The sequence below is a fragment of the Mandrillus leucophaeus genome, unplaced genomic scaffold (assembly GCF_000951045.1).
Source record: "Mandrillus leucophaeus isolate KB7577 unplaced genomic scaffold, Mleu.le_1.0 Scaffold445, whole genome shotgun sequence".
NCBI lineage: Eukaryota > Metazoa > Chordata > Mammalia > Primates > Cercopithecidae > Mandrillus > Mandrillus leucophaeus.
Window position 1 is genome coordinate 2,280,968 of NW_012104754.1, and position 22,013 is coordinate 2,302,980.

The following is a 22,013-nucleotide window of genomic DNA, read 5'->3' on the forward strand; positions in this document are numbered from 1 at the left end:
GAGAAGTACTGGGTTGGAGGGGAGTAGAGTGAGAAATTATGGTTGAGCCCATACCTCACCTTTGTTGTGCTTTATAGATTGGGAGCTGGACTCAAAAACAAATGATAATGGAGTTTTTGAATATGAATGAATATCAAGCCAGAGATGCTAAATAAATGGCTTTTAATGTTACAGAGGTGTAACAATGAGTTTAGAACCCAATTTCCTTGCTCTAAATTAGTATTTCTTCCAAAATAAATATTTCTCCCCAGGAAATAAAACAAGAGGAAATTGGCTAAAATTTCCTAAGGAGGAACTTATGAAATGTGTAACAACTTCATAATGAGAGTTATCATAATCAAATTAGAGCAGGCGACCAAGGTAGAATTTAGTAACATCCTTCCTTTAGAACGTTAATATTAGAGTACTAACAATTTGGATGTTTTATTAGAATGTTAGCTGGAGACAAGCTAACGAGTTAGTTTCTAGAGAAACTTCTTGTTCTTGTTTTCTATTATGTTTTTCCTTTTGTAATTTAAGGAACTAAAATAGAACAAAGATTAAGTTTCTTTGCGAGAAAACTATGTAAAATCTCAAGAGCAGTTGGATTTTTATTGGATTAGTGAGCCAGTCCTACTTACAGGTTGTCATTTGCATCATGCATTTAAGAGAATATAGATAATCTGGGACACTCTCCACATAACATGATCCTTAACTTGATCACATCTGCAAAATCTCTTTTGCCATAAAAGGTAACACGCATAGGAGATTAGGATGTGGACATCCTTGGGGACTATTTTTTTCAGTTTAACACAGATGTCCTTAAAGATGAAGCAGTCTGTTAGAAAGAGTAGAGAATTGTATTGCTCACACATACTTAAATGAAAGTGTTGGCTCTCTTTTGGTATTGAATCAATTTACCAGGCAAAACTATTTGGTATGTTGAGTAGCCTCTTTAATAATTAGCTTAGAAACAATAGAAAACTTTTAGGCTTTTATTCTTTAGGAAATAAAGGTATTTATTTAAGGAAGTGTTTACATCTCTGATACATCATTGGTATGTAACGTTGTCTTTCCTGTATTCAATTTCAACTTTATTTTCCAGGAGAAAGGAGTATTAGAAAAAGAGAAATCTTACTGTATGGCATTGTTGAAAAATGTATTACTCTTAGATGGATATCCGTTAGTGATCCTTCTTACTTTTGATGTGCAGTTGTTGTTAGTTTGCTTCAGAGTTGGCCTTTGCATCAGTTGAACTTAGCATTCAATATTACTTCAGCATAACTAAAAATAATTGTACCCTGTGATATTTACACTGAAAGAAAAATTAGGGAACTTTCACTTTAGTAAAATTTGTTGAACACTTCTTGTGGACTAGGCACTGGGTTAAATGTTGAAGATGTAAGGATAAAAAAATATGAATTCTAAAGAAGATAAGACACATGGGTAGACAATCTGCAGAGATGGAAGGCTGTTCCATTTGTGGTTTTACAGAAGGAGGGACCACTCCAATGCACACGGATCACCCAGGGCCTCTGCGGGGAAATGCACTTGAGCCAGATCTTCAAGTATGAGTGAGAGTTAGGCAGGCAGGGGCTGAGAAACTGGTCACAGAGAAGGAATGATGGCCCCAGGAAACAAAACAAAAGGAAATTGACTAAAATTCCCTAAGGAGGCATTTATAAAATGTATTAAAACTTCATAATAAGAATTATCATAAATTAGAACGGGCTACCAAGATAGATTTTCTCTTCTCCCTACAGAATATTAGTATGAGAGAGTTAACAATTTGGATATTTTGTTAGCAACAACCAAGTGTGAAACAGTGGGAATTGGGGGGACACATGTAACTGTGAATCTTTAAAGCTGATTTTACTACTGTCATTTAATCAAGTGTTGATGTTTTTAAAAAACAAAATGCTTTACTTAATTTCTTTTATTTTTTCCCGAAGAGGACCTGGAGTTGCTGCTTGACAGGGTCAATGATTTGATTGAGTTCCGCATTGATGCCATTCTAGAAGAAATGAGCAGCACGCCTCTTTGTCAGCTTCCCCAGGCAGAGCCGCTTACCTGTGAAGAGTTTCTCCAAATGACAAAGGTCATTAAAGGCTTGATTTTTTTGTTTAAAGTTTTTTGGTGATTCATTTTCCTATAAAGGTCACTTTTTTGAAGTTTAAATTAGATTTTTCTCTCTACTTGCAATGCTCTGTGATAGATGTGATTCAAACATGAAATCTTCTGACAATAATTAGCCAATGAAGAGAAATGTATGTAAGTAAACAGTCACTTAGCTATGAGGAGCACATCATTTCAGATCAGTAGGAAAGAAATAATTTTTCCTTTTTTTTTGAGACAGAGTCTCGCTCTGTCGCCCAGGCTGGAGTGCAGTGGCAGGATCTCAGCTCACTGCAAGCTCCGCCTCCCGGGTTCACCGCCATTCTCCTGCCTCAGCCTCCCAAGTAGCTGGGACTACAGGCGCCCGCCACCGTGCCCGGCTAATTTTTTGTATTTTTAGTAGAGACGGGGTTTCACCATATTTGCCAGGATGGTCTCTATCTCCTGACCTCGTGATCTGCCCGCCTCGGCCTCCCAAAGTGCTGGGATTACAGGCGTGAGCCACTGTGCCCGGCCTCATTTTTCCATTTTTTAATGAAGGATAGAGCTGTCTTGCAGAAGTGCTTCTCATCAGCTAGGGTTAATTAACAAAAGAATTGTTTTGAACAGCTTCTAGACAAAATTTCTTCTTTAAACATTTTTGGTGAGGGGGGTTTCCCAAACTGGTGTTCTATAGCACACAATTCTGGAACCATTGCTGGGAATCCTGAGAGAGGCAGGGAGTGAGTGCAAACTGCTTAGGATGAAGGCTGTGCTTACAGATCCACTACACATTAACAGATTAAGATAAAGGCCCTCAGAAGATCTCCGTTTAACTTTTTTTTTTGAGAGAGATGGAGTCTTGTTCTGTTGCCCAAGCTGGAGTGCAGTGATGTGAACTCGGCTCACTGCAACCTCTGCCTCCTGGGTTCAAGCAATTCTCTTGCCTCAGCTTCCAGAGAAGCTGGGACTACAGGCACATGCTGCCACGCCTGCCTAATTTTTTGTATTTTAGCAGAGATGGGGTTTCACCGTATTGCCCAGGCTGGTCTCAAACTCCTGAGCTCAGGCAACCTGCCCACCTCGCCTTCCCAAAGTGCTGGGATTACAGGTGTGAGCCACTGCGCCTGGCCCTTCATTTAACTTTTCCTAGCTCATTATTTCTCCAACACATTTGCAAATGGGACACTTTCTTCCCTGTGCCAGGAGCAAGCTCCTGGGAGCAGCGCTCCACGAAGTGCCCCTTCAGGCATGTCACGTTAGCGTCATTTACAATATTCCCAGTGGGCATCCTGAGGATAAGGACTCCTCGATCATGATTTTAATACGGTGTGTCGGGGTCTCCAAGACCACCCCCACTAGGAGGACTCATGGAACTCAGCACGTAGTTGCACTGCCCTGACATAGTTAAGAGATGCAGCCGAATCACAAGGAACAAAGACAGGTGGTGTCTGGGGAGTCCCTGTCCAGGCTTCCTCATGCTTTCTCCCTCCTGTGAGGCTTACCTGGAGCTCACTGTCCCCTCTGTGCAATGTTTCTGCCCAGGGAAACCTATTAGAGACTCAGGGCCCAAGGTTCTTACTGGGTCTGGTCACACACTGTGCTTAGCATGGATCAGAATTCCAGACTTCCAGAAGGAATCTGGTGTTCAGCATGAACTACATTGTGTGCACAAGCAGTTTAGGCACAGCGAACTATCTTTATCAGCAGGGCAACAGGGGGAACTCTCCCAAAATCCAAGCTTACAGACACCGGCCAAGGTACCACCTCCCAAGCAGGACTTTCTAAGGAGAACAGTTTCAGGCCTGCTGTGTTCACCCCTTTCTGCATGAATGGCAGGTTATATTAAGTCATTTTATACTCAAAACTTACTGTCTACATGTTAGAAATTTCTAGTCCCTCCTCCTCACATTCACTAACTGTGGGTACACCTAACCCTCCCCTTGTTCTTCCGGATCATTTAAGAAACGATCTCTTCCTCTGAGAAATCGCTTGCCTCCATGGTTTTACTCTTACCCCTTTTCTGATGATTGTTTTATAAAAATACACTTGTTTTCAATTTAAAAGAAAGTCTTAGAATATTTTAAAAATGGAAAGAAACTAGTATTTTAATCAAGTATACCATCATTATTATAATATTAATGCATTTTAAGCTTTTTAATAAAGATGTGATCTCTACTCCATATATATCAGGTTTTGAATAGTACTTTTTTCTCCCAGTTAGCATTTCCTCACAAAATACTCTTCATGTTGCTACATGGCTTTCATAGGCAGCCTTTTAATGGTGCCTTCAGAATATTCTACTGTGTTGATATACTGTAATTTACTTACCAGTTTCTTATTGCTGAACCTTTAGATGGCTTCCAAAGTTTTGCTAATTCGTCAAGAGCTGCAGTGAATATATGCATGTATCATGTGTTTTCTCCTTTAATATTATTCCCTCCCCCAAAATAAAATTATTGTGTCAGAGAGTATGGCCTTATTGGATGGCTCTTGATATTGGTAGCAAAATTGCTTTTCAAAGGGATGTTACCAACTTAGAATGCCACCAGCAATCAGTAGTACCAATTTTACTTCCAACAAACACTGTTTCATTATAGTTTCCTACTTTTAGCTTAAGTAGCAAAATCGTGGAACCCAATTTGAATTTGGATTTTTGATTACCAATATAGGTATTAGTAAATCATTTCTCTTGAATTTGTTTATTTTTCATAATTCAGTTATGGAGAAAAATGAAAAGGATGATGGAGAAAAATGAAAAGGATGATGGAGAAAAGGAGTTACCTGACAGAAAGTTGTGATTTTATGTCCATGGTCAGTGATGACTTCTGTGGTTAGATTTGAAGGGAGGGAGTGAGAATGCAAGCCATGTGAACATTTTAGGGGAAGAACATGCCAGGCAGAGAGAATAGCATGTGCAAAGGCTCCGAAGTGGAAGCATGTTGCAGCTGGAGAAAGGTGTTGAGTTGAAGTACATTGGGTGTTCATATGCTCAGGTGGAAAATCAACAGAGAGGAAGAAAGGGGTAGGCTTGGTTTCTGAGGAAGCCAGAGAAGCTGTGATTCAGAGCTCAAGTTGTAGAGTTAGCTTTGAATAAAAGGAGAATGATTGCATTCACTGAAACAAGAGGAAAAGGGGCTCCTGATGGAGGCCGATTTGTCTTCTGCATGAGTGTAGTGGGAGTTGTTTGAGTCCCTGTGTCATGACCTCTATTTGCTTTGTGCTGTAGAAATCAGGGTCATTCTTTGAGTATGATAAGGAAGGATGGTATAACAACTTGAGGACACAGGGATTTGAAGACACAGCTCTTATGAAGCTTGGTAGAGGGAAGTGGCTATAGTCATGTAGAATGATTCCCAAGTAGCATTAGGGGCCAGTTTGAGTTCGGGGACCATGAATTTCCAGTGCCAAGCATCTGCATCACCATGACCTATGCATGCCGGTGGAAAGGGTAGGTCACCTGGTTCATTTGGGTTGGGCTTCTCCTGGGTGGGGCAGTGGAAGGTTCAGAGAGTGATGGAGTGAAGGATATTAGCAAAATAATGATTGAAGTGTGAAATCATGTTAGGAGAGGGCATGAACCAGGGAGTAAGGGTGAAGAGACCTGGAGAAGACGTGGCATCTAGTGGATTCCTGGTTTGCCAAAGCCGAAGCATCATGGGAATGAGGAAATGGTGGAGCTCCACGCTGATTATTCAAGGAGGACACCATTCAGGATTCAAAGACAGGCCCTTTTAGTGGGTTTCAGCTTTTGGGTGTCATCATGGAGGTTAGTTGTTGAAATGAAGCAGGATAAGTAGAGTCAGCTTCTTTCATTTATTTTATTTGTCCTAGGAGATATTTTAATGAGTCTATTTATTACTTCTTTTTCCTCATTGTGTTTATATTCTGCTTTGTTAATTTCTATGCTGTTTACATTTTTATGGTTATGCCTTCTCACAGAGAGAAAGAGTTAAGAGATGTAAACAATGTTGTTGGAACTATATTAGTCTTTGAGAGGTTATCAGTCTTATCTTCTAGAACCCTCAATACAAAGGAATTTTATGATTTCAAACACGTGTTTGTGTTACTGAGAGGACTGAAAGAGCTGCAAGTTACTTGATGATTCCCTGTGAGAGCTGGCCCTGAGAATGGAGACCACATGTGTGTTTCTCTCCAAGGTAGAGTCAGAGGACTTAAGATTCAGACTTTAAAAAATATTAGTGTTCTCTCAGAGAACTGAGGAGTTAGTTTACATAGAATGAGATGACTGACCTTTGCAAATATTTAGGTTTTGTGGATGTTTGTGATTTTCCAACCAGTAATAACAACGAGCACTTCTTGTGTGCTTACTTTATGCCAGGCACTGCTCTTAGTGTTTTACTTGCATTTGTTTTATGGAGTACTTGCAAAAACTACAGTGAGTTCTACTATTATCACCATTATACATATGAGGGAATTGAGACTGAGAAGGATTTTCAGGATCATGCAGAGCAAGGATTTGAATCCTAGTTTCAAGCCATATAAGTTTAAAGATGTGTAATGCTGGAACTTGGAATGGAGCTGGACACTGTGCCTAACTGACAGTCTGTTGTTTCATGGGCTTACTTTCCGACTAGGTGGTAAATCACTGATTCTGTCTGTATCATCCATCTATAACTATCTGTCTACCTAATCTCCTCCAGAATTGATCACCATGCCCCAAATCATGTTAGTTTATATTTATTAAATCCATTCTTGAGAAATGTACAATATAGTTAGAGGGCTGGGTAATGTCTGAAATTAATGAGGGGATGACTATGGTTTGTTGGCAAAGACAAGGAGAGAAAGAAGGGTGGCTGGATCCGATTTATGTGATATGAAGGAAATGTGATGGGAAGAGAGGCTGCTGATGGCTTTTGAAGGTATTTTCTCTACTGATGGAGAAGTGCCTGTAATTCTGGTCCATCTACACTGATCCAGTTGGTTCCCTTGTCCTTAACAATTTCCTTTACAGGACGCCTGGCCTGTGCTAGTGTGAAGGATGTGGCCAAGCATCACTGGGGCTAAAATCTCACCTGGAGGCTGAGCCACAGCATTCCTTCCACTGCTTCTGTGCTCTCAAGAGCTAGATAAACAATATACAATATACCACTGTGCTATCTTTTTTTTTTTTTTTTTGGTTAGAATCTTTGTGTAAATGGTGCACAAATACTACATTTTAAAAGCTCATTAGTGGAGGAGGCAGTCAATGAGCTTGTAAATATGTTGCTGGATGTGGAAGTTTTATCTAAAGAAGAAAGTGAAAAAATATCCAATGAAAATAATATTAATTACAAAAATGAAAATTCAGGTAAGAGATGGGGTAATGAAAGGGTCTTGTTTTTCTATGATATTTACTAAAAACTAAAACTGAATTTTCTACATAGCAATTAATTTCATACTTCTATAAAACATCCTTTCAATTTTCTAATGATGTGTATAAATCTGAAATTATGGCCCTGAACATATTTTAGTGACTCTATGTTGTTAATTCTTACTACTTTTGGTTAAACTGTGCAAACATGCACTTTTCATTGGCCCTTGTTAGCTTTCTTTGCATTTATGTATGGGTGGGTGTTTTATTTTACCTTATCAATAGAGTTGGATGGATGATTGATTGGAATTCCCCTCAGAGAGCATCTAGACCGAGCAAACCTTTTGCAGGACAGAGGAGAACACTGAGATATGAAGAAGGGAAATTATCCCCCCAAAGTTTTAGGGCTATTGGTGGGAGGTAGCACCAGAACCCAGGCCCTTGGGGGCCAGTGTAGCTTTTTCAGTTCTTGCCTCTCTTGTTGGCTGTTTTCTCATACTGAGAAGGAGATGCCTCCATCAATCCATCTGATTCCTGATTTCCTCCTCCTACTTTTTGATGTCCTCACTTCCTAAGAAGTGTGAGGTTTAAGTGATATTAAACTTGCATGTAATTTATCCTTTAGTTGCAACAGATGATTCTATCTATCTATCTATCTATCTATCTATCTATCTATCTATCTATCCATCTAACTTATCGCTATCTCTTTCATCTTGTAACAGCAAAAAGAGAAGAAGGAAATTTTGACACCTTGACATCATTCATTAATGCCAGAGCCGATGCCCTGTTTTTGACGACAGTCACGAGGAAAAAGAAAGAAACTGAGATGTTAGAGGAAGAAGCCCGCGAGTTGCTCTCTCATTTCAACCATCGGAACATGGATGCTCTTCTGAAAGTTACAAGGAATACACTAGAGGCCATTCGCAAACGCATTCATTCCTCTCACACAATTAACTTCCGGGGTAATAATCTCATATGGTTTGCTTAGTGAATGATCAGGATAGTTGCTTATGTGTGTGTGTGTGTGTGTGTGTGTGCATGCATGTGTACATTCCTGTTAAAATTAAATAATTAAAAATATCCATCATTTATTTTTTAATTTTAATTTTTATTTTTGAGATGGATTCTTGCCCTGTCTCCCAAGCTGGAGTGCAGTGTCACGATCTCTGCTCACTGCAACCTTCGCCTCCTGGGTTCAAGTGATTCTCTGGCTTAGCTGCCCAAGTAGCTGGGAGTAGCCGCCATGGCTGGCTAATTTTTTGTACGTTAGTAGAGACGGGGTTTCACCGCGTTGCCCAGGCTGGTTGCAAACTCCTGAGCTCAGGCAATCCACCCGCCTCGGCCTCCCAAAGATTACAGGCGTGAGTCACTGCACCTGGCCATATCCGCCGTTTATTTAGTGCCTTCTTGTAGTTTTAAACATTATGAACTTGATCATCCCAACAATTCTATTAAGTAGATACTATCTTTACTCTCATGTTAAATCAGAGAACTAGAGCACAGCACAGGGAGGTTAAACAGTTTGCTTAAGCTTTTGTTAATAACATGAAAATTGGTAGTACGTTTAGTCTTTTTGTAATAAGATGAAAATATATAAAATTATTTTAATTGGTGAAAGAAAAAGGTACATACTTTAAAAGAAGTTATATGGAAAAGATTCTTTCATTGTTAAATCATTAGGTTTGTCAGCCAGTCTTACAAAGTGGAAACATCTTACTAATGTCACACTCTTCAAAGGATATGTATGTATTTTACTATTTTTATGCTAATTTAGTACTTTCTAGCTGGTTTCCTCATTTTCAATAGCATCGTCTTTTCCTCAGCACAGTTCAGAAACAGGTGATGTATTTCTCAGGTGGGCCACAAAGATCCGTCAAATCTAGAGGCATCCTGAAATTAAATTTTAAGTTAAAAATGGTGAAAAGAAAACAAATAATAGTAATTAATGAAAACTCAAATAATAGGATAATAAAATCTTTTTATGTATCTTGAATATTGGCATTTGAAGGAAAACATCTTTAATATTTAATTAAAAGTGGGTAAATAAAAGTGGAAACGCTGAAAGATTTTTGTTTGTTTGTTTGGTGCCATGGAGTATTATGTTTTACTTCATTCAAGATGGAGGATAGTTCTTTCTTTTGACACAGAGTTATTATTAGAACTTAATAAATGTTGGCTGATAGGCTAAATATTCAATCACAATTATTTATCAGCTTTTGTATTACAGATATTTGCAACTACGTAAAGTTATGTATGATGTAAAGTTATGTATGATACATACATGTCTATATCTACATACCTATACCTGTGTTCCACCTTTAAAGCTCCTTCAATATGAATGGCAAATTGTGCTTTATTTCTTTTCCATTTTTTTTAACTACTCCACATTTGGATTATACACACCATGGTAGGAAAGATCTATGTTTTATCTGAAATTCCAAAGTGGTTATTTATTCTAACTTTGGCTTATGCCGATAGTCTTGTTCTTCATTCCTGGCTTACTTAGTTACATTTAACTAATTTGTTGGCATCCTGTTATTTGGAAGAATCATCTTTAATATTTTAGAGAAGTGTTTATAATTTAGCCTGATCCCACACAGTGGGTTTCTTTGTGGAGAGTATTCCAAGAAGCTGTAAACAGCAAAAAGTGCCTTGGGTTCCCCTGAATTGCTTTGTTATATTCAGCAATACCAGATCCTCCATGAGTTTTAATTGACTCATTCATTCAACAAGTATTTATTGGATTTTATAGCTATTATGTATTGTTTTAATTCTTATGGTTACAAAGGAAACAAATCTTATTTTAAATTAAAAATGTGAATTATTCCTTGTTTTGGGTTAACTCAGACAGTAACAGTGCCTCTAACATGAAGCAGAACAGTCTGCCCATTTTCCGGGCAAGCGTCACTCTGGCCATTCCCAACATCGTCATGGCCCCTGCCCTGGAAGATGTACAGCAGACCCTGAACAAAGCCGTGGAGTGCATCATCAGTGTCCCTAAGGGGGTCAGACAGTGGAGCAGCGAACTGCTGTCCAAGGTGGGTGTGGGGCGCAGGAATGGTTTCATATGGAAACCACTTCTTTTACAGATGGGACAGAGCTGAAAAATATCCTTTTACATTGTAGAAAAAGATACAAGAAAGAAAAATGGCTGCTTTGCAGAGTAATGAAGACAGTGATTCTGATGTTGAAATAGGAGAAAATGAACTTCAAGGTAAATGTTCTTTTAGTCTTTTAAAAGAGGCATTGTAAATCAACATTCATTGAACTTAAATGTGTTTTAACCCCTCCATGTAATTCTCAATTTATTTTAGATCAGAATATTAATCTATGATCCAATTTGAAGTTGACAAAGTATCAAGGTCCATGTATTTTAATATCATACTTTTAGTTGACTCCTGTTAATATGGTGAATCACATTTATTGATTTGCATATATTGAATAAATCTTGCATCCAGGGGATAAATTTCACTTAATCATGACGAATGATCTTTTAAATGTACTGTTGAATATAGTTTGCTAGGATTTTGTTGAGGATTTTTGCATTTGTGTCCACCAGTGATATTGGCCTGTAGATTTTAAAAATTGTAGTGTGTGTGACTAGCTTTGGTATCAGGGTAATGCTGGCCTTGTAAAATGAGTTTGGAAGTATTCCCTTCTCTTTAATTTTTTGAAGTGCTAGAGAAATATTAGTATTAGTTCTTTGAATGTTTGATAGAGTTTAGCTGTACAACCATCTGGTGGTAGGCTTTCTTTTGATGGTAGACTTTAAATTACTGATTTGATCTTTTTTCTTACTATTGGTCTGTTCAGATTTTCAATTTCTTCTTGATTCCATCGTGGTAGATTAATTATATGTTTCTAGGAATTTATTCATTTCTTCTAGGTTGGCACAAAATTGTTCTTAGCATTCTCATGATAATTTGTATTTTTGGGTTATCAGTAGTAATATCTCCTTTCATTTGTGATTTTATTTACTTGAGTCCTCTTTTTTACTTAGTCTAGCTAAGGATTTGTCAATTTTGTGTAGCTTTTCAGAAAAACAACTTTTCGCTTCATTGATCTTTTCTATTGTTTTTCTAGTCTCTATTTCATTTGTTTATGCTCTTATCTTTATCTCCTCCCTTCTGCTAACTTTGGGCTTGTTTGTTCTTCTTTCTCTAGTTCTTTGAGTTGTAACGTTAGGTTATGTATTTGAGATCTTTCTCCTTTTTTGACTTAGCTGTTCGTTTTGCTATACTGTTTCCTCTTAGAACTGCTTTTGCTGAATTCAGTAAGTTTTGATATGTCGTGTTTCCATTCTCATTTGTCTCAGGATGTTTAAAAATTTCTCATTTAATTACTTCTTTGATCTGATTTGAGAAGTTTTTTTCAGAAGCATATTGTTTTATTTTCACATATTTAAAACATTTGCATGATTTTTCCTGTTTGATTTTTTTCCTGATTGATTTCTAGTTTCATACGATTGGTTTGGAAAAGATATTTGTTATAATTTGATCTTAAGTTTGTGAAGGAAGACTCGTTTTGTGGTCTAACATATGATCCATCATAGAGAGTATTCTGTATGCACTCTAGAAGAATGTGTATTCTGTTTCTGTTAGATGGAATATTCTGTCTGTTAGGTATATTTGGTCTAAAGTGTCATTCAATTTAGTATTTCTTTATTGATTTTCTGTTTAGATGATCTGTTCAATCGTGAAAGTAGGGTATTAAAATCCCCTGCTGTTATTCTGTTCTAGTCTGTCTCTCTCTTCAGATCTCTTATTATTTGCTTTATATAGTTAGATGCTCCAATGTTGGGTGTATATGTATTTACAATTATAATATCATTTTGAAGAATTCATTCCCTTATTGTTATATGATGATCTTTGTCTCTTTTTACACTTTTTGATCTGAAGTCTATTTTGTGTTTTCATTTATATGAACTATATTTTTTCATCCCTTCACTTTCAATCTATGAGTGAACTTTAAGGTGGAATGAGTCTCTTGTAAGCAGCATATAGTTGGGTCTTTTTGTGATCTTTTAATCCATTTGGCTACTCTATGCTTTTTGATTGGCGTATTTAATACATTTACATTCAAAGTAATTGTTGATAGGTACAGACTTACTCTTGCCTTTTTGTTAATTGTTTTCTGGTTGTTTTGTAGATCCTTTGTTTCTTTTTTCCTTTGCAGTTTGATAGCTTTCTATAGTGATATATTTTGAATCTTTTCTTTTTTTTCTTTTGTGTGTCTGTTGTAGCCTTTTGTTTTGTGTTTACTCTGAGCCTTACATAAAACATGTTATACTTATTATAGGCTATTTTAAGTTGGTAACAACTTAATTTTGATTGCATATACAAATTATATACTTTTACTCCCCACCTTATACATTTTAAGTTTTTTGATGTCACACTTTACACATTTTTATAATTTGTATCTCTTAATAAATTTGTGTAGCTCTAGTTGTTTTTAGTAGTTTTGCCTCTTAACTTTTTTACTGGAAATATTAATGATTTACCCACCACCATTACAGTATTGGAGTGTTTTGGATTTGCCAATATACTTACTTTTATCAGTGAGTATTACATTTTCATATATTTTCATGTTACTAATAAATATCTTCTTCCTTCAGCTTAATCTCCATTTAGCATTTCCTGTAAGGTGGGTCTTGTGGTGATAAACTCTCAGCTTTTGTTTGTATGAGAAAGTTTATACCATCCCTTTGTTTTTGAAAGATATTATTGCTGGATATAGTATTCTTAGCAGTTATTTTATTTCAGTATTTTGAATATATCACTTCACTCCCTTCTAACCTGCAAGGCTTCTGTTAAGAAATCTACTGATAGTCTTATGAATGTTCTCTTACATATAATGAAACACTTTTCCCTTGCTACTTTCAACATGAACTCTTTCTTTATCTTTAGCTATTGACAATTTCATTATAATGTGTCTTGGTGTGAGTGTTTTTGAATTAATCTTATTTAATGTCCTTTGGGCTTCCTGGAGCTGGCTTTCTATTTCCTCCCCCAGGCCTGGAAGTTTTTGCCATTATTTCACTGAGTATGTTTCCTCTCTCTTTCTTTTCTCTTTCTGGCAAGCCAATAATTCATAAGTTGTTCCTCTTGATGGTGTCCCATAAGTCTGTTAAGATATCTTCATTCTTTTTATTTTTTGCTCCTCAGATTGGATGATTTTTCAGTGACCTCTCTTTGAATTCCCTGATTTTTTTTCTCCTTCTGCTTGATCTAGTCTTCTGTGGAAACTATTAAATTTTTGTGTTCAGTTATAGCATTCTTCAGTTCTATATTTGCTGTTTGGTGCTTTTTTAACTTTCTGTCTTTGTTGAAGTTCTCAGTTTGTTTTTGTATTTCTGTCTTGATATTGGTGAGGACCTTTATGAATATTACAGATGGTGCCTGACTTACAATGGTTTGGCTTCACCAAGTCAAAAAAAAAGTTCTTTTTGACTTTAATGGGGTTATCAGGATGTAACTTTATAGTAAGTCAAGGAGCATCTGTACTTTGAATAGTTTGACTTACAATTTTTTTAACTTTATAATAGGCTTACTAGGGTATTAAGTGCATTTTTGACTTATGATGGATTTATTGGGATGTAACCTCATCATAGGTCAAGGAGCATCTGTATTTTTAATTCCATGTCAGATAAATCACATATGTCCACTTCACTCAGAACAGTTTCTGGAGGTTTATTTTGTTATTTTATTTGAACTGTATTTCCCTGTTTTTGTTCATTTTCTTTGACCCTCTGTGTTGGTTTCTGTGTATTATAAAAGACAGCTACCTCTTTCAGTCTTGTCAGACTGACCTCATGTGGGAGGATCTCACTACTTTGACTAGCCAGAGATTTCAAGATGCCTCTCTAATCTTAGTGTTTGTCCAGACTGCTTTCTCTGTTTTTTGTCCCCCCTACCCTGGAGGTTCGGATATGGTATGTCCTGTCAGTACCCCTAAGATTGGTAAGGTAGGAGCCAGATCCTCTAGATGTAGCTGGAAATGTTGGCATGTTGAATGCGTGCTCCAATTTTTCCTGTCTTCACAGTGAAGCTGAACACAGGCATTTACCTTCAGTTCTTTGCATTAAGCCAGAGAGAGGATCTGTGGCAAATGCCTGCAATCATGTTCAGGCCGCATCATCTGATTCTGGGGAGATAAGTGATTGAAATTGGCCCGTTGTACATCCACCTCTTTGTTTTCCATGGTCTATGGCTATTCAAAAGTGCAAAGACCCACTGACTCCCAGAGCTAGCTAGATCATTAAAAAGACAGTACTTTGGGTAGGAGCTATAGAAGTTATGGCACTTGGTGCATGTCGTAACTCCTTCCAGAAAGAATGGCTAGGCCTAGGCTTATCACTAGGTGAGCCAGAGGGAAAACCCATGAAGTGCTGAGCTCTGGCTCCAGCTTCTGGAGGGGTCCTGTTTGTTTGCCTCATTAGCTCTCTGATGTATGGTTTTTAGAAGCCAGGCCATCAAGTAGCCACTAGGGGGTGTGCCAGAAGCCCCTTCCCAGAAAGAAAATGGAAGCTGCACATTCTTGATCCTTTTCTGCATTGTTCTGAGGGGGTGTAGCCCCTGGTAGTGTTTCCATGTCCATTTAAACTTCCTTTCTGTTTTGTGATCTAGGGAAATTCACGTATGCCTAATGCCCTTTCTTCACGTAGCTAAGAGGTTTAGGATTGAGTCCTTTGGGAGGTGGCTACAGAAGTTGGGGCACTCAGTGCCTAGCATTAACCCCTTCTGGACAGAAGCAGAAACCTGTGTTTTTTAAGCCCCTTCTCTGCACTGCTCCTGGGGGACAAAGCCTGTTGAAGTGCTTATGTGCTCATATTAAATGGCCGCTTCTTCCTGTGGTCTAGAGAGACACACAAATGCCAGTCCGTCTGCTCCCAGAGATGGGAGTTTTAGAATGTAGTTCCTTGGGTGGAAGCTGTAAATGTTGGAGCACTTGGTGTGAGGGAGAAACAAGGGGCCATGGTTTTAAAGCCCCATTTCTGCACAACTTCCGCGGAATGAAGCCTCTGTAAGTGCTTCATGCCTGTGTGAAGCCCTCACTGTTTTCTTGTGGTCTAGGGAGACTCTTGTGTGTCCAATCCACTCCACTCTCAGAGCTGCTGAATTAAGAGCCATGGGGAACCTTAAGAGTTATGGTGATACATGTGAGGTCCAAAGTCTCATTTCCACAGAGAGAAGCTGTGTGTTGCAGATTCCTTTCCCAATTCTCTGGTTCAGTGCCCAGGGCAGGATCCGTGTCCAAGTGTGTCTCTACTTTTCCTGCCCATTTGATGGGGATGTGTTTTTGGTTATAACATAAGTAGGAGGCTCTCCCTAGGTCTCTGACTTTCTCTCAGATGGGATTGATCTGAGAATAGATGTATATTGGGTATGTCCATGGGTGGAAGGAGAGCCAGGACCTTCTTATTCAGCCATGTTACTGACTTCATTCTTCTCATTCCCCAGATTTTTAACTTCTTTGGCCAATCTCTTACTTGCCCCCAACTAATATCATTGCCTCAGGCAGCTGTGAAGTTAAGCAATTGTTGCTGATAGTCTTTTGACAAATGCTTTGGGGGTAGGACTTTTTTTCTCAGAGAGTTCTGAATCAGGTCAAATAAAAATTAACTATTTGAACAAGGCTTTTCCAGGGAGCTCCCAGACAGCTCAAAGAGTGAGAATTCTGTGGAGCTCCCTAAGGAGCTCCAAGCCCAGGCTGGCCCTTCCAGGGACTGCTAGGCTACTGGTGGTTTTTTTTTCCCTCCAGTAATGGTTGTAAGGCTGCTGTTTTTCAAGGCTACCCGGCTACCCTATAGCCAGAGAGCGGCAGTGGGACTAGAGCAAGTCAAAACACCACAAAACTTGCTGCTGTCACCAAGATTCAGCATTGTTCTTGAATAAACACTTTCTGGATTATTGCAAGTTTGATTAATTTACAGAGACCTGAAAAGTTGACATTGACAATTCTTTCCATTGTTTTCATTGCTTTTATAAAGGAGCAGATTTTCAGAAGTCCTTGCTTTACTATTACAGAAATATCCTCATCTTCTAAAAGTACATCTTTTGCTAGTAAAGTTTTCTCTTCTTTTTTTCTTTTTAGATACCTTGGAGATAGCATCTGTAAATTTACCCATTTCCGTGCAAACCAAGAACTATTATAAGAATGTTTCTGAAAACAAAGAGATCGTAAAATTAGTTTCTGTACTTAGCACAATTATCAACTCCACCAAAAAGGTATGTCAAGAGGGTCTGGCAGCCAGACCTTTTACTTTGCAACATGCATTTGTGTGAGGGTGATCATCACAAGGTTGTTCTGTATGTAGCCTGGGTCTTACCCACTGTACTTTTTGGGGACAGCTAATGGCATCTTGTGTGTGCTCAGCAAATGTTTATCTAACTGAAGATCTTTCATTCTAGATTGCAAGGTGAAAGAAAATTATTCCTACTCTCATACTGTGTTTTGTTTAATGCCTTTAATATCTTCTTTTAATGCAAATGAATCTAACTTAAAAAAAATCTAAAATGTTCCAAACTACAAGTCAGACTGTTGTTATAATTCACCTTCAAAGAACCAATGATACTAACATATTTGAAACAGAATAAGGTTTGTAGTCATTTTTTCATATTTGAGTAGTCAGGCAAATGTTATAAAATATCAGATAAAAATTTATTTATATTGCCACATAGAAATTAGATGAAACTGAGAATAAAGAAGATATTAGTACTATCAATACAAACTTGAACTGGAAATGAATGTACATTCAAGGCAATTTTTTCTTTCAACATAATCTCCTCTCAACTTCCCCTTTTTTGTTCATGCAAATCTATTTTACAGACAAAAGGATGTAAAACCCTGAAGTCATCTTTTATTTTTTTAAAAAAAACTCTTCTAATTCACATGGCCAGTAAGACTTGTTGACTTGTTAATAATGTTTCCCAGTGTGTAAGGAATAGTTGTTGTTCAGTGAGTGCATTTTTGTATTCCTCAGTTTTGATACAATGAGTTACATTCATTTGAAAGCACTCTGAAAAGCTACCATTGCTGTAACAATGTAAGGAAATACTATTAAGTTTAGTTTTAATGTGTTCCCAAGGGAACTGGACATCTTTTGTATTTATTCACTTTTAATTTTCCTTTCTTAATATATCGAAGGTCCTGTATTTAATTTTCCCCTAGGAACAGTATTCATATAACTCAATAAATATTTATCTAGTACTTAGATTATTAGGCTCTATACTGAATGGTAAGCAAAGTATTCCATGATAACAATAAATATTCAGAAATATTTTCAAGTATCTCAGTATTCCTAGAAAATAAAATAAAATAAATCAGCAATAAGATCCACTAGTTTCTCTAGTATGATCAACTGCTATTATGAAAATCTAAGAGTAAGAAATCATAGTTAAAATTAACACACAGTGCTGGCAACAAAATACTTATCTCTGTGTCTTTGTTTTGAGAAGAGGTTACACTCTTGTTGCCTAGGCTGGAGTGCAATGGTACAGTCTTGGCTCACTACAACCTCTGCATCCCAGGCTCAAGCGATTCTCCTGTCTCAGCCTCCTGAGTAGCTGGAATTAGAGGCATGTACCACCACACTCTGTTAATTTTGTATTTTTAGTAGAGATAGGGTTTTGCCATGTTGGTCAAGCTGGTCTCGAACTCCTGACCTCAGGTGATCCACCTGCCTGGGACTCCCAAAGTACTGGGATTACAGGCATGAGCCACCGCGCCCGGCCTCTCTGTCACTTTTATTACATTTGCTTTTATATGAAGGAAATGCTCAGATATTAGTTTTCTTAAAATAGTAGAAAAGGTTGGCATTTATAACAACTTGAAGAACTTACTCCAGATTTATAGGATAGCCAAATTGTTTCTGGGAGAATATATGTACTCTTAGTCATAGTATTAGATATAGCCAGCCCTTCACAGCCATAGACCTTTCTGAATGATTCTGCCTCAACCACAGAAAATCCTATGATCCCTGCCCCTTTCCTGTTGCTGTAGCTGATTGGATTAGAGTGTAAACCCAACCTGCCTTTAGCATGCCCATAGGTTGGTCATCAGCTTATAACACAACCTGGCTTGAAAAGATGAGCTGAGGCTGGATGTGGTGGCCCATGCCTGTAATCTCAGCACTTTGAGAGGCCAAGGTTAGGGATCACTTAAGGCCAGGAGTTTGAGACCAGCCTGGCCAACATGGCAAAACTCTGTCTCTACTAAAAACACAAAAATTAGCCAGGCCTGCGTGGTGGATGTCTGAAATCCCAGCTACTCATGAAGCTGAGGCATAAGAATTGCCTGAACCCAGAAGACAGAGGTTGCAATGAGCTGAGATGGTGCCACTACACTCTAGCCTGGGTGACAGAATGGGACTCCATCTCAAAACAAACAAACAAACAAACTACGTTGAGCTGGACCAAACAATCAAAATAACCTTGGTTACATAATCAGAACAACTCTACATGTGTAGTTCATCCAATTTTCCTATTGAGGTCATTTTCCTTTTGAGGTCTAGGTTACCTCCATGTGAAAAACTTCTAATTTAATAAAGACAAACACTTTAATATAAAAGAATACCCTCCAACATATTTAGTTAGAGTATACTCTTAATATTATAAGCTTGGGTGTTGAGAGAGCTCCAGATTCTGGAACTTCTACCCATTTCTGGGAATCTTCAATAATCTGTAATTAATTCTTCAAACCATCATACATATGTGATTACGTCTACATGCCATTGCAATGCATTCTCGGTCTGCATGTCAACACTTCAGTTCACGCAAACGAATCATTTATGGTTGGGACAGGCAGTGATAGGTTTAGCTTTCTGCATTTTAATGGATGGGAAGTATCACCATCCATTAAACCTGAGGCTCTGAGGGAGTTGGAGTGGAACTGCTTCTTGGTTTGGTGCAGATTGGTGCAATTTACTTAAAATAATCAGACCATTTAGAATCCTGTAATGCTCAATTATTTCAAATAATTGCATTTGTTATTCTTTATCAGTTAAATTTATTTTTCATGCAGATGTGACTCTGAAATTATAATATAAGGCAGTGGAAAAACTTGATTCACAAAGGAATTAGAAACGAAGAGACAAATTTTTTGGCTACACGCAGTGGCTCATGTTTGTAATCTCAGCACTTTAGGAGGCCGAGATGAGAGGATCACTTGAAGCCGGAAGTTTCAGACCAGCTTGGGTAACACACCGAGATCTTGTCTCTATGAAAATAAATGAACAACAACAAAAAAATTAAATAGAAAAGAAAAGACAAAATTTTAGTTATTTGTAGATGATTCAATTGTCTACCAAGTAAATCCAAGAGGCTAATCTGAAAAAGAAATTGTGGCCCAAAAAGAGTTAAGTTAGTCATCAATGGAAAGATAATTATATGATTTTTTCATAGAATACAATAAACATGTTCCTGAAAATCATCCTGTTTTGAGAAGTTGCATATTTAATATTAAATAATAGGGATTATGAGAAAAACAAGATTGAGGCAGACACAAAATCTATGCAATTTGTAACCAGAGTAGTAATAAAAACAATAATAATCATAGTAAAATATTAACGGTAACAATCATAGTAAAATATTCACACATTTAATAACACTATAGTAATTACAGAACTTTACTATAAAAGATGAAAGAAGGTTGGTAGAAGTGGGAAAAGGAACAGTTGAAGTTGTGGAGCGTAGAAGCAAAGATAAACTCTACAAAAAACAGGCCAAACTCTGCATTCTTTCTTTCTTTCTTTCTTTCTTTCTTTCTTTCTTTCTTGTTGTTCTTTCTGCTTTGATTGGTATTTATTTATTTATTTATCTACTTTTATTTGTACACATTTATGGGATACATGTGCAATTGTGTTACATGCATAGATTGCATAGTGGCCAAGTCTGGGATTTTAGGGTATCCATCACCCAAATAATGTACATTGCATCTATTAGTGAATTTCTCATCACCCTCCCTTCTGAAGCTGATGAGAAATCTGACTCTTCTGAGTCTCTATTATCTATAATTCTGCTCTCTATGTCCATGAGAAAACATTTTTTTAAGCACTAACTTATGAGTGAAAACAATATGCAAAGATATTCTTAAGACAGGTGGTAGCAAAATCAGTCCAAAAGGAAGAAGTGATGGAGGGGGCGTAGCACACAGGGCTGTACTCCTCTGTGGCTTGCTGCTTTAGCTGGTACAAAGCAGTAGCATTTGTTTTGCTGGGAAAAATAGCATTTGAAAACATGACCTCTGCATTAGATCAATACTATCCCCTATTTACCAATTGCCAGAGAGTCATTTCATCTTTACAGATGCATACTTGGTTAGCAAACTAGACTGTTCATTTACAAAAAAATTTTTAAAAATGTATATGCCATTCATAGCCAGTTATAATAATAGTGGAAAAGATCTTGTTTACAGTGACAACATCATTGGAAAATACCTAGAAACATGTGTAATAAGAAGTATCTGGGGTCTCTATGAAGATTACCCTAAAACTTAATAAGAAATTTTTGAAAAAGATGACAAGATACGGAAACATGCACTGTGTTCCTGGTTGGTAAGATGCAGTATTGTTCAGATGTCAATTTTTGTTATATGAATTTATACATTTTATGTGATTCCAGGCAATCTCTCATTGGAGTGATGTTGGCTATGTTCTGTTTGTCCTTCATGCCCCTAAGATCTAATCTCCACCCCCTCCACCTATCTGACCTTAGGCAACATGTCAGTAGATTCCCATTGAGGCTTCCAGTGGGTTCAGTCAATGAAGAAGCTTTGAGGAGATCTGAGGGGAGCGGGGACAGAGGAGAATGACCTCAGAGGATGTTTTCCATGGCACCCTCCCTGTAGTGGGACCTTGAGCTGTGGTTTTTGACCTAAGGCCCAGCTCCAAGCAAGAGGGTCCTGTGCACAGCATCTTCAAGGACTCTCTTCTAGTTTCTAGAAACCGCTCCTCTCCCATTTGGCTAGGGATGATAACAGTGAAACTGCTACTAGCCCTGGGCCACTGTCCACACTATTGTATATAGTCCCAGTTCAGTTCTTTGGCATTTCCAGATAATCACACAGTTCACTCAACATTTTAATAAATCCATAGGAACCATCAGCAGTTGGCAAATACTCACTTATATCATCATGCCATTCCAGATTCTTCCTTCTTAACGTAAATCTGTTGTTATTTGCATTCAGGAAGTTATTGCATCCATGGATTGCTTCAAACGCTACAATCACATTTGGCAAAAGGGGAAAGAAGAAGCCATTAAAACATTTATTACACAGAGCCCCTTGCTCTCTGAATTTGAGTCCCAGATCCTCTATTTCCAAAACCTAGAGCAGGAAATTAATGCTGAGCCTGAATATATCTGTGTGGGTCCCATTGCTCTGTACACAGGTTGGTTCATTTTCTTTCATATAGTTATATCAATTAGCCAGCATTGTTCTGTCCCTTTACCTAGGTTAGTATTCCAGAGAGTTCTACCTGTCTTAAAGACTGACTTTATGGGCCTCAAGCTAAAAGACCAATTTGTAGATTTTTTAAAAATTTCCTTCTGTATAATTATTGATTCTGGACTATTTTGAACACTTTGCTGCTAAACCTTGAAAAAAAAGGCTAAGTCAGAGAAACGTGTGT

At 37.7% G+C, this 22,013-nt stretch overlaps 1 protein-coding gene across 1 annotated transcript in view; it reads left to right on the plus strand.

Moving 5' to 3' along the window:
• Positions 1–22,013, plus strand: part of DNAH5 (dynein, axonemal, heavy chain 5) — a 274,359-nt gene that overhangs the window by 51,009 nt on the left and 201,337 nt on the right. The window contains 7 exon segments of the mRNA XM_011994188.1: positions 1,932–2,077; positions 7,219–7,384; positions 8,110–8,349; positions 10,235–10,425; positions 10,514–10,601; positions 16,481–16,614; positions 21,572–21,773. Of these exon segments, the coding sequence (XP_011849578.1) occupies positions 1,932–2,077; positions 7,219–7,384; positions 8,110–8,349; positions 10,235–10,425; positions 10,514–10,601; positions 16,481–16,614; positions 21,572–21,773 (1,167 nt within the window).